At 37.9% G+C, this 13,388-nt stretch overlaps 1 protein-coding gene across 1 annotated transcript in view; it reads left to right on the top strand.

Moving 5' to 3' along the window:
* The window catches only part of ATRN (attractin), an 868,210-nt gene that overhangs the window by 763,679 nt on the left and 91,143 nt on the right, over positions 1–13,388 (top strand). Inside the window, exon 24 of the mRNA XM_053700335.1 lies at positions 4,108–4,215. Coding sequence (XP_053556310.1) covers positions 4,108–4,215 — 108 coding nt within the window. The remainder of the gene's footprint in view (positions 1–4,107; positions 4,216–13,388) is intronic.

The following is a 13,388-nucleotide window of genomic DNA, read 5'->3' on the forward strand; positions in this document are numbered from 1 at the left end:
CTGGCTGCAGGTTCTCTTGTGTCTGATGACCTCTGCTTGATAAATACTGACTGTAGGTTCTCTTGTGTCTGATGACCGCTGCTTGATAAATACAGACTGCAGGTTCTCTTGTGTCTGATGACTACTGCTTGATAAATACTGACTGCAGGTTCTCTTGTGTCTGACTACTGCTTGATAAATACTGACTGCAGGTTCTCTTGTGTCTGACCGCTGCTTGATGAATACTGACTGCAGGTTCTCTTGTGTCTGATGACCGCTGCTTGATAAATACTGGCTGCAGGTTCTCTTGTGTCTGATGACCGCTGCTTGATAAATACTGACTGCAGGTTCTCTTGTGTCTGATGACCGCTGCTTGATAAATACTGACTGCAGGTTCTCTTGTGTCTGATGACCGCTGCTTGATAAATACTGGCTGCAGGTTCTCTTGTGTCTGATGACCTCTGCTTGATAAATACTGGCTGCAGGTTCTCTTGTGTCTGATGACCTCTGCTTGATAAATACTGGCTGCAGGTTCTCTTGTGTCTGATGACCGCTGCTTGATAAATACTGGCTGCAGGTTCACTTGTGTCTGATGACCGCTGCTTGATAAATACTGGCTGCAGGTTCTCTTGTGTCTGATGACCACTGCTTGATAAATACTGACTGCAGGTTCTCTTGTGTCTGACTACTACTTTATAAATACTGACTGCAGGTTCTCTTGTGTCTGATGACCACTGCTTGATAAATACTGACTGCAGGTTCTCTTGTGTCTGACTACTACTTTATAAATACTGACTGCAGGTTCTCTTGTGTCTGATGACCGCTGCTTGATAAATACTGACCGCATGTTCTCTTGTGTCTGATGACCGCTGCTTGATAAATACTGACTGCAGGTTCTCTTGTGTCTGACTACTACTTTATAAATACTGACTGCAGGTTCTCTTGTGTCTGACTACTACTTTATAAATACTGACTGCAGGTTCTCTTGTGTCTGACTACTACTTTATAAATACTGACTGCAGGTTCTCTTGTGTCTGATGACCACTGCTTGATAAATACTGACTGCAGGTTCTCTTGTGTCTGATGACCGCTGCTTGATAAATACTGACCGCATGTTCTCTTGTGTCTGATGACCGCTGCTTGATAAATACTGACCGCAGGTTCACTTGTGTCTGATGACCGCTGCTTGATAAATACTGACCGCATGTTCTCTTGTGTCTGATGACCGCTGCTTGATAAATACTGACCGCAGGTTCACTTGTGTCTGATGACCGCTGCTTGATAAATACTGACTGCAGGTTCTCTTGTGTCTGATGATCGCTGCTTGATAAATACTGACTGCAGGTTCTCTTGTGTCTGATGACCGCTGCTTGATAAATACTGGCTACAGGTTCTCTTTTGAGAACCTGCAGTCGGAGCCGGGCGAACGGCTTGATAAATCGAGCCTTATATAGGGTGGAAAACCTAAGATTATTTATTGGTTGCATAGCATAGAATAAGGGAGCTGATAACCAGCACACTGTTGCATACAAATGCCTAGCTTATTATTAATAAGACATTATGATTCTAGCAGATCTGACATTTTACAGACAAGGGACCTGTCTACAAAGCTTCAGATTCCTGTGCATAGGACACGTTACAGCCATCCCGAGTAAGATTTAATTAGGGCTTACATCACATCCCTTTCTATAGACCTTGCTAACTTATAGTAGCCATCAGGCACAGTTATATTGTTGTAATAGAAGCACCCGGAAGCATTGACGCCTGTACAGAATAACGACTTACTTTATATTAGATGGGATGAGGAGGAGTTTGGGTGAAAAGAGAGAGGACAAGAGAGAGAAATTGCCAATTACATTGAATTAAAGGGATATAAAACCCAAAAATATTATTTTGTGATTCGGACACAGCATACCATTTTAAAAGTTTCCCATTTACTAACGTCTATTAGCCAATTTGCTTGGTTCTTATTTTGTTCTGTGTTGAAGAGATACCTAGGTATCTGGAGCACTACATGGCAGGAAATAGTTCTGCCATCTAGTGCGCTTACAAATGTATAACATTCTTGCAAAACTGCTGCCATCTAGAGAAAGAAGAAACATTGGTAATAGAAGTATATTAGAAAGTTGTGATATGCTGAATCACAAAGAAGAAGTGTGAGTTTCATATCCCTTTTAACTGTTGCTTTCTTTTGCACCTATGCCTGGGAGAGAGCCTCATACTGCCCTAACTGTAAGTGCCAGTGAAGACAATGTCATTGGTACTTACGCAAGCTTAAAGCATGGTTTACTTTTTATATTGAATCATGAACATTGTGCAGCATGCCGTAGTGAAATTAAATCTGACCAATGTTCCTTTAATATATTCTTGATTGATGGGCTGGGATTGACAAAGATTGGTATATTAAGTGACGAGGGCTACCGCAGCTCTCGGGGGTGCTACTGAGTGAACCAGAAGTATTATCCCAGAAAGAGGAAGAGAAACCCCTGTCACCCAGAGTGCCGTAGCCAAACCGCATCAGTAAACGCAGAAGAAGGAAAACAGCAGGCACTACTTCAGAAACCAAAGGAGATTTTAAAACTCATGGACATAGGCCACGTTCGGCAAGCTCAGAGCTCGCTTGGAGCGTTTTGTGAAGACTTGAAAGCGAGGCGCTGTTTACAATAAATATATATATAAATGTGTTGTAAATTTAATAATACTTTCACAAGTAAGGGAGCTTATAATAAACGTTCGCATGTGCAAAGGGATCTACTGCACAATAATGGAGTACACGTATATAATTCATATGTGAAACGTTTCTTTTTGCATGCAAAATTTCTAATACTTAAGATATTAGAAATATTGCATGCAAATAGAAGCATCTCACATATGAATTATATATGAGTACTCCATTATTGTGCAGCAGATCCCTTTGCGCATGCAAACGTTTTTTTCTAAGCTCCCTTACTTGTGACGTCTTAGCGCCACGTCATCGCTGGAGCAGATGTGCCTGGCACTGGCTCTGAGCGCTTGTCGAATGCAGTCATAATCTGTTATCTTATTTTATTATGGAATAAAGTTTAAATTTCCTTTGATTCCGGACTAGTGTCTGCCAGTTTTTCTTCTTCTGTGGTATATTCTCTTCCTGAATCCTAAAAATATAAATTCTTGATTGGTGTTTTTTTTTTTTTTTTTTTTTTTTTTTTTTTTTTAATCACAACTTGCCTTGAAATATTTAGAGCCTTTTATTTAGCAGACTGTATTAATATATTCTGCTGATTTGGTCATTTCATTTTGGATGACCATTAATGTGCTGAATATGAAAATTAATATTCACAGCTTTGGATCAAAGTTGCTGCTCGGGCATCACTGATTTTAAACATTTTTGGTGCCTATGTTGAGGCTGTAAGGTTGCAATACATGATGTGGTTTATGGGGAATCAGCTATATAATTAAAGGCACATGAAACCCAAAAATGTTCTTTCATGATTTAGGTAGAGCATATCATTTTAAACAACCTTCCAGTTTACTTCTATTATCAAGTTTGCTTCGTTCTCTTGGTATAATTTGTTGAAGGAGCAGCAATGCACTACTGGTTTCTAACTGAACACATTAGTGAGCCAATGACAATCAGTATAAATATGCAGCCACCAATCAGCAGCTAGAACCAAGGTTCTTTGCTGCTACTGAGCTTACAGAGAAACTTTTCAGCAAAGGATAACAAGATAAAGAATACCTAGAAATAATGAGAAGTAAATTGGAAAGTTGTTTAAAATTGTATGCTGTCTGAATTCTGAATGTCTAATTATGACTTTACTGTCTCTTTAATGGGAGATGTCTGTCGGAATGCGGTGCAGAATTAATCTGTTTTTTGGATATAGAGATATTGGGCATATGGTGTTTTAGACTTATTTACGTTCAGACTTTTTGGAAAAATTATTTGCACAATACTATAGTTTATAGATTGCTTTACAGTTTAAATTATACTTATCAAATTGTGATTTTTTTTGCATTGCATTAGTTAAACTTGTTGTTGCACAAAAAAAGGCTGGGGGCAAAAAAGCTTTTTTTTCTTTCTAGTTTTCCTTTAATTTGTTTTTCTTATTTCTTAATAAAATATTTTCACCTTTTTTATTTTGTTTTTAGCAACTTATTCGGGAAATGCAGCAGATGGCCAGCCGACCTTTTGCATCTGTCAATGTTGCCTTGGAAACAGACGAGGAGCCTCCTGATCTAATTGGTGGTAGTATAAAGGTGAGTGCCCATGTTTTGTGGTTTCATTCATGTTCATAAAGTTTTGGAATTCAGTAGATTTATATGCAATTAATTTAGGCACAGGAACCACTCGGTATACGGATAGATTATATATACCATCTCTTCATCAGTAATACATTAATAGTTGTGTAATTTTATATATGGTGAATTTGTGTACATCTCAGGAAAGGTATTAATGTGTTAGAATGATTCAGATAGTTATCATGTGCTTAATGTGACAACCTTGTTTGCTTAATCCATTTTTCCCCAACTATTTGGTACAAAAAAAGCTAAATCCTTTACATCCCTATAAATATGCAGAATTATTGAAACAAATGTAGAAAAGGGCTACAGTTTTATAGTAAATTGGGAGCTCATTTAAAGTTTTTATATTAAAGGTGCATTCTGTAACTTGAATGTTAATTGTTGGATTTATTTTTGTAATGATGTAAAGTTTATTTCAACTTTGGAAAAATCTTACAATTGCCATTTACTTGTAAGCAGTTTTATATAAGGAATAATGAGCTGCATTAACAGACTGACTACACAATTGCAAGTCTTTATACATTAAGGATAATGTAAAGTAAATGAGTTGATTTTTATGGATCAAGTGGTCTATCATTTGCTGGGCTATTAAGCACAATTGTAATACTGCATTCTCTAGACAGGAAAAATACATATAAAATCTGCTACTTTTGTAAGACAAACCTCTTTTAAAGGCAACTTTTTGTGTGCATCTTATTAAATTATGCTTAAATTGAAATCATTTGCCAGTGTAAAATATAGATAATAGTTTTTAAAGGGACATGGGCCAGGCTTTTAAATGATGTATAGAGTAAATTCAAAATATCTTACTTTTTAAACTGATATTTGATATATCTTTAGATAGAAGAAAATCTAAATTTCTGTAAAGTAGCACTGAAGGCCCCCTACCAAAATGAATACTGGCGTGTCAGTATATAACCAAGTTATAATACAATTTATTATAATTATTCTTTAAAACAAACCCCCAATAAAATGCTTATACGAAACAATTCAAATCAATATTTTATTCCTAAATTCTTTATATTAGTTATAAACACAATGAATTATATTTATAGGAACCAGATTATGAATCAAACTATACAAGCTTAAACTGTTAAAATATTTTATAGAAAGATCATAAAAATATACCTTTACAAATTAACTTTACTCACAATAATCGCATTAAAATACTACAATAAAATACCAGAACCTCTGACTTATAAATCTGGAGTGCCTAGTCCTATCTAGCAAATAATTATTACTAGTCAAACTATACAGGACTATCTATGAACCTAAGCTTAAAATACCAATTTTGCTCTTTAAGTTTACCAGCTTTAATTAGACTGTAGCAATAATGAATGTATTTGATTAAAATATTAACTATACAATTTCTTTCATGTAATTGGCAAGTGTCCATGAGCTGGTGACATATGGGATATACAATCCTACCAGGAGGGGCATAGTTTCCCAAACCTCAAAATGCCTATAAATACACCCCTCACCACACCCACAATTCAGTTTTCTTTCATGTAATTAGCAAGAGTCCATGAGCTAGTGACGTATGGGATATACGTCACTAGCTCATGGACTCTTGCTAATATGAAAGAAATGAATTTATCAGGTAAGTTCTTACATAAATTATGTTTTACAAACTTTGCCTCCTATGGAGGTGGTGAAGTAAGTTTGTGCTAAGATTTCTACGTTGATATGCGCTTCTCAGCATTGTTGAAGCCCGATTCCTCTCAGAGTACAGCGAATGTCAGAGGGACGTGAAGGGAGTATTACTTATTTGAATACGATGATTTCCCTAACGGGGGTCTATTTCATAGGTTCTCTGTTATCGGTCGTAGAGATTCATCTCCTACCTCCCTTTTCAGATCGACGATATACTCTCAATTTACCATTACCTCTACTAACTGTTTTAGTACTAGTTTGGCTATCTGCTATATGTGGATGGGTGTCTATTGGTAAGTATGTTTTCATTACTTAAGACACTCTCAGCCAGGTTCATGTATTTCCTTCTGCAGACTGTCAGTTTCATATTGTGGAATGTAAACATTTCTCTTGTAAGGTGTATCCAGTCCACGGATCATCCATTACTTGTGGGATATTCTCCTTACCAACAGGAAGTTGCAAGAGGATCACCCACAGCAGAGCTGCTATATACCTAACTGCCATATCCAGTCATTCTCTTGCAACTCTCATTAAGCATGGAGGTAGTAAGAGGAAAGTGGTGAAATGTAGCTGTTATCTTGCTTCAATCAAAAGTTTATTTTTAAATGGTACCGGAGTTGTACTATTTTGTCCCAGGCAGAAAAATAGAAGAATCTGCCTGTGATTTCTATGATCTTAGCAGGTTGTAACTAAGATCCATTGCTGTTCTCACACATGACTGAAGAGTGAGGTAACTTTAGCGGGGGAATGGCGTGCAGGTTATCCTGCTATGAGGTATGTGCAGTTAAGATTTTTCCTAGAAGATGTTAATGCTAGAAAATGCTGCTGATACCAAATTTATGTAAGGTAAGCCTGAATACAGTGATTTAATAGCGACTGGTATCATGCTTACTTTTTGAGGTAATACTCTTTTATATTTACAGTATAAAACGTTTACTGGCATGTTTAAACGTTTTTATATATACTTTAATGATAAAACTTTATTGGGGCCTAGTTTTCTTTCATGTAATTAGCAAGAGTCCATGAGCTAGTGACGTATGGGATATACATTCCTACCAGGAGGGGCAAAGTTTCCCAAACCTCAAAATGCCTACAAATACACCCCTCACCACACCCACAAATCAGTTTTACAAACTTTGCCTCCTATGGAGGTGGTGAAGTAAGTTTGTGCTAGATTCTACGTTGATATGCGCTCCGCAGCAGGTTGGAGCCCGGTTTTCCTCTCAGCGTGCAGTGAATGTCAGAGGGATGTTAGGAGAGTATTGCCTGTTTGAATTCAATGATCTCCTTCTACGGGGTCTATTTCATAGGTTCTCTGTTATCGGTCGTAGAGATTCATCTCTTACCTCCCTTTTCAGATCGACGATATACTCTTATATATATATATATATATATATATATATATATATATATATATATATATATATATATATATATATATATACCATTACCTCTGCTGATTTTCGTTTCAGTACTGGTTTGGCTTTCTACAAACATGTAGATGAGTGTCCTGGGGTAAGTAAGTCTTATTTTCTGTGACACTCTAAGCTATGGTTGGGCACTTTTTTAATAAAGTTCTAAATATATGTATTCAAACATTTATTTGCCTTGACTCAGGGTGTTCAACATTCCTTATTTTCACACAGTCAGTTTCATATTTGGGATAATGCACTTGAATCTATTATTTTTCTTACCTTAAAAAATTTGACTTTTTTTCCCTGTGGGCTGTTAGGCTCGCGGGGGCTGAAAATGCTTCATTTTATTGCGTCATTCTTGGCGCGGACTTTTTTGGCGCAAAAAATCTTTCTTTCATGTAATTAACAAGAGTCCATGAGCTAGTGACGTATGGGATATACATTCCTACCAGGAGGGGCAAAGTTTCCCAAACCTTAAAATGCCTATAAATACACCCCTCACCACACCCACAAATCAGTTTTACAAACTTTGCCTCCAAGGGAGGTGGTGAAGTAAGTTTGTGCTAGATTCTACGTTGATATGCGCTCCGCAGCAAGTTGGAGCCCGGTTTTCCTCTCAGCGTGCAGTGAATGTCAGAGGGATGTGAAGAGAGTATTGCCTATTGAATGCAGTGATCTCCTTCTACGGGGTCTATTTCATAAGGTTCTCTGTTATCGGTCGTAGAGATTCATCTCTTACCTCCCTTTTCAGATCGACGATATACTCTTATATTTACCATTTCCTCTACTGATTCTCGTTTCAGTACTGGTTTGGCTTTCTACAAACATGTAGATGAGTGTCCTGGGGTAAGTAAGTCTTATTTTCTGTGACACTCTAAGCTATGGTTGGGCACTTTATTTATAAAGTTCTAAATATATGTATTCAAACATTTATTTGCCTTGACTCAGAATGTTCAACTTTCCTTATTTCCAGACAGTCAGTTTCATATTTGGGATTATGCTTTAAATTATCATATTTTTTCTTACCTCAAAAATTTGACTTTTTTCCCTGTGGGCTGTTAGGCTCGCGGGGGCTGAAAATGCTTCATTTTATTGCGTCATTCTTGGCGCGGACTTTTTTGGCGCAAAAATTCTTTTCCGTTTCCGGCGTCATACGTGTCGCCGGAAGTTGCGTCATTTTTGACGTTATTTTGCGCCAAAAATGTCGGCGTTCCGGATGTGGCGTCATTTTTGGCGCCAAAAGCATTTAGGCGCCAAATAATGTGGGCGTCTTATTTGGCGCCAAAAAATATGGGCGTCGCTTTTGTCTCCACATTATTTCAGTCTCATTTTTCATTTGCTTCTGGTTGCTAGAAGCTTGATGTTTGGCATTTTTTTCCCATTCCTGAAACTGTCTTATAAGGAATTTGATCTATTTTGCTTTATATGTTGTTTTTTCTCTTACATATTGCAAGATGTCTCACGTTGCATCTGAGCCAGAAGATACTACAGGAAAACCACTGCCTGCTGGATCTACCAAAGCTAAGTGTATCTGCTGTAAACTTTTGGTAGCTATTCCTCCAGCTGTTGTTTGTAATAATTGTCATGACAAACTTGTTAAAGCAGATAATATTTCCTTTAGTGATGTACCATTGCCTGTTGCAGTCCCCTCAACATCTAAGGTGCAGAATGTTCCTGATAACATAAGAGATTTTGTTTCTGAATCCATAAAGAAGGCTTTGTCTGTTATTTCTCCTTCTAGTAAACGTAAAAAGTCTTTTAAATCTTCTCTCTCTACAGATGAATTTTTAAATGAACACCATCATTCTGATTCTTTGGACTCTTCTGGTTCAGAGGATTCTATCTCAGAGATTGATGCTGATAAATCTTCATATTTATTTAAGATGGAATTTATTCGCTCTTTACTTAAAGAAGTACTAATTGCTTTAGAAATAGAGGATTCTAGTCCTCTTGATACTAATTCTATACGTTTGGATAAGGTTTTTAAAGCTCCTGCGGTTATTCCAGAAGTCTTTCCTGTTCCTAATGCTATTTCTGCAGTAATTGCTAAGGAATGGGATAAATTGGGTAATTCATTTACTCCTTCTAAACGTTTTAAGCAATTATATCCTGTTCCGCCTGACAGGTTAGAATTTTGGGACAAAATCCCTAAAGTTGATGGGGCTATTTCTACCCTTGCTAAACGTACTACCATTCCTACGTCAGATGGTACCTCGTTTAAGGATCCTTTAGATAGAAAAATTGAATCTTTTCTAAGAAAAGCTTATCTATGTTCAGGTAATCTTCTTAGACCTGCTATATCATTGGCTGATGTTGCTGCAGCTTCAACTTTTTGGTTGGAAACCCTAGCGCAACAAGTAACAAATCGTGATTCTCATGATATTATTATTCTTCTCCAGCATGCTAATAATTTCATCTGTGATGCCATTTTTGATATTATTAGAGTTGATGTTAGGTTTATGTCTCTGGCTATCTTAGCCAGAAGAGCTTTATGGCTTAAGACCTGGAATGCTGATATGGCTTCTAAATCAACTCTACTTTCCATTTCTTTCCAGGGAAACAAATTATTTGGTTCTCAGTTGGATTCTATTATTTCAACTGTTACTGGTGGGAAAGGAACTTTTTTACCACAGGATAAAAAGTCTAAAGGTAAAAACAGGGCTAACAATCGTTTTCGTTCCTTTCGTTTCAACAAAGAACAAAAGCCTGATCCTTCGTCCTCAGGAGCAGTTTCAGTTTGGAAACCATCTCCAGTCTGGAATAAATCCAAGCCTGCTAGAAAGGCAAAGCCTGCTTCTAAGTTCACATGAAGGTACGGCCCTCATTTCAGTTCAGCTGGTAGGGGGCAGGTTACGTTTTTTCAAAGAAATTTGGATCAATTCTGTTCACAATCTTTGGATTCAGAACATTGTTTCAGAAGGGTACAGAATTGGTTTCAAGATGAGACCTCCTGCAAAGAGATTTTTTCTTTCCCATGTCCCAGTAAATCCAGTGAAAGCTCAAGCATTTCTGAATTGTGTTTCAGATCTAGAGTTGGCTGGAGTAATTATGCCAGTTCCAGTTCCGGAACAGGGGATGGGGTTTTATTCAAATCTCTTCATTGTACCAAAGAAGGAGAATTCCTTCAGACCAGTTCTGGATCTAAAATTATTGAATCGTTATGTAAGGATACCAACGTTCAAGATGGTAACTGTAAGGACTATATTGCCTTTTGTTCAGCAAGGGAATTATATGTCCACAATAGATTTACAGGATGCATATCTGCATATTCCGATTCATCCAGATCATTATCAGTTCCTGAGATTCTCTTTTCTAGACAAGCATTACCAATTTGTGGCTCTACCGTTTGGCCTTGCTACAGCTCCAAGAATTTTCACAAAGATTCTCGGTGCCCTTCTGTCTGTAATCAGAGAACAGGGTATTGTGGTATTTCCTTATTTGGACGATATCTTGGTACTTGCTCAGTCTTTACATTTAGCAGAGTCTCATACGAATCGACTTGTGTTGTTTCTTCAAGATCATGGTTGGAGGATCAATTTACCAAAAAGTTCTTTGATTCCTCAAACAAGGGTAACCTTTCTGGGTTTCCAGATAGATTCAGTGTCCATGACTCTGTCTTTAACAGACAAGAGACGTCTAAAATTGATTACAGCCTGTCGAAACCTTCAGTCTCAATCATTCCCTTCGGTAGCCTTATGCATGGAAATTCTAGGTCTTATGACTGCTGCATCGGACGCGATCCCCTTTGCTCGTTTTCACATGCGACCTCTTCAGCTCTGTATGCTGAACCAATGGTGCAGGGATTACACGAAGATATATCAATTAATATCTTTAAAACCGATTGTTCGGCACTCTCTAACGTGGTGGACAGATCACCTTCGTTTAATTCAGGGGGCTTCTTTTGTTCTTCCGACCTGGACTGTAATTTCAACAGATGCAAGTCTCACAGGTTGGGGAGCTGTGTGGGGATCTCTGACGGCACAAGGAGTTTGGGAATCTCAGGAGGTGAGATTACCGATCAATATCTTGGAACTCCGTGCAGTTTTCAGAGCTCTTCAGTTTTGGCCTCTTCTGAAGAGAGAATCGTTCATTTGTTTTCAGACAGACAATGTCACAACTGTGGCATACATCAATCATCAAGGAGGGACTCACAGTCCTCTGGCTATGAAAGAAGTATCTCGAATTTTGGTTTGGGCGGAATCCAGCTCCTGTCTAATCTCTGCGGTTCATATCCCAGGTGTAGACAATTGGGAAGCGGATTATCTCAGTCGCCAAACGTTGCATCCGGGCGAATGGTCTCTTCACCCAGAGGTATTTCTTCAGATTGTTCAAATGTGGGGGCTCCCAGAGATAGATCTGATGGCCTCTCATCTAAACAAGAAACTTCCCAGGTATCTGTCCAGATCCCGGGATCCTCAGGCGGAGGCAGTGGATGCATTATCACTTCCTTGGAAGTATCATCCTGCCTATATCTTTCCGCCTCTAGTTCTTCTTCCAAGAGTAATCTCCAAGATTCTGAGGGAATGCTCGTTTGTTCTGCTAATAGCTCCGGCATGGCCTCACAGGTTTTGGTATGCGGATCTTGTCCGGATGGCATCTTGCCAACCATGGACTCTTCCGTTAAGACCAGACCTTCTGTCACAAGGTCCTTTTTTCCATCCGGATCTGAAATCCTTAAATTTAAAGGTATGGAGATTGAACGCTTGATTCTTGGTCATAGAGGTTTCTCTGACTCCGTGATTAATACTATGTTACAGGCTCGTAAATCTGTATCTCGAGAGATATATTATAGAGTCTGGAAGACTTATATTTCTTGGTGTCTTTCTCATCATTTTTCTTGGCATTCTTTTAGAATACCGAGAATTTTACAGTTTCTTCAGGATGGTTTAGATAAGGGTTTGTCCGCGAGTTCCTTGAAAGGACAAATCTCCGCTCTTTCTGTTCTTTTTCACAGAAAGATTGCTATTCTTCCTGATATTCATTGTTTTGTACAAGCTTTGGTTCGTATAAAACCTGTCATTAAGTCAATTTCTCCTCCATGGAGTTTGAATTTGGTTCTGGGAGCTCTTCAAGCTCCTCCGTTTGAACCTATGCATTCATTGGACATTAAATTACTTTCTTGGAAAGTTTTGTTCCTTTTGGCCATCTCTTCAGCTAGAAGAGTTTCTGAATTATCTGCTCTTTCGTGTGAGTCTCCTTTTCTGATTTTTCATCAGGATAAGGCGGTGTTGCGAACTTCTTTTGAATTTTTACCTAAAGTTGTGAATTCCAACAACATTAGTAGAGAAATTGTGGTTCCTTCATTATGTCCTAATCCTAAGAATTCTAAGGAGAAATCATTGCATTCTTTGGATGTTGTTAGAGCTTTGAAATATTATGTTGAAGCTACGAAATCTTTCCGTAAGACTTCTAGTCTATTTGTTATCTTTTCTGGTTCTAGGAAAGGCCAGAAAGCTTCTGCCATTTCTTTGGCATCTTGGTTGAAATCTTTAATTCATCTTGCCTATGTTGAGTCGGGTAAAATTCCGCCTCAGAGAATTTCAGCTCATTCTACTAGGTCAGTATCTACTTCCTGGGCGTTTAGGAATGAAGCTTCGGTTGACCAGATCTGCAAAGCAGCAACTTGGTCCTCTTTGCATACTTTTACTAAATTCTACCATTTTGATGTATTTTCTTCTTCTGAAGCAGTTTTTGGTAGAAAAGTTCTTCAGGCAGCGGTTTCAGTTTGAATCTTCTGCTTATGTTTTTTGTTAAACTTTATTTTGGGTGTGGATTATTTTCAGCAGGAATTGGCTGTCTTTATTTTATCCCTCCCTCTCTAGTGACTCTTGTGTGGAAAGATCCACATCTTGGGTAGTCATTATCCCATACGTCACTAGCTCATGGACTCTTGTTAATTACATGAAAGAAAACATAATTTATGTAAGAACTTACCTGATAAATTCATTTCTTTCATATTAACAAGAGTCCATGAGGCCCACCCTTTTTTGTGGTGGTTATGATTTTTTTGTATAAAGCACAATTATTCCAATTCCTTATTTTATATGCTTCGCACTTTTT

The sequence above is a fragment of the Bombina bombina genome, chromosome 2 (assembly GCF_027579735.1).
Source record: "Bombina bombina isolate aBomBom1 chromosome 2, aBomBom1.pri, whole genome shotgun sequence".
NCBI lineage: Eukaryota > Metazoa > Chordata > Amphibia > Anura > Bombinatoridae > Bombina > Bombina bombina.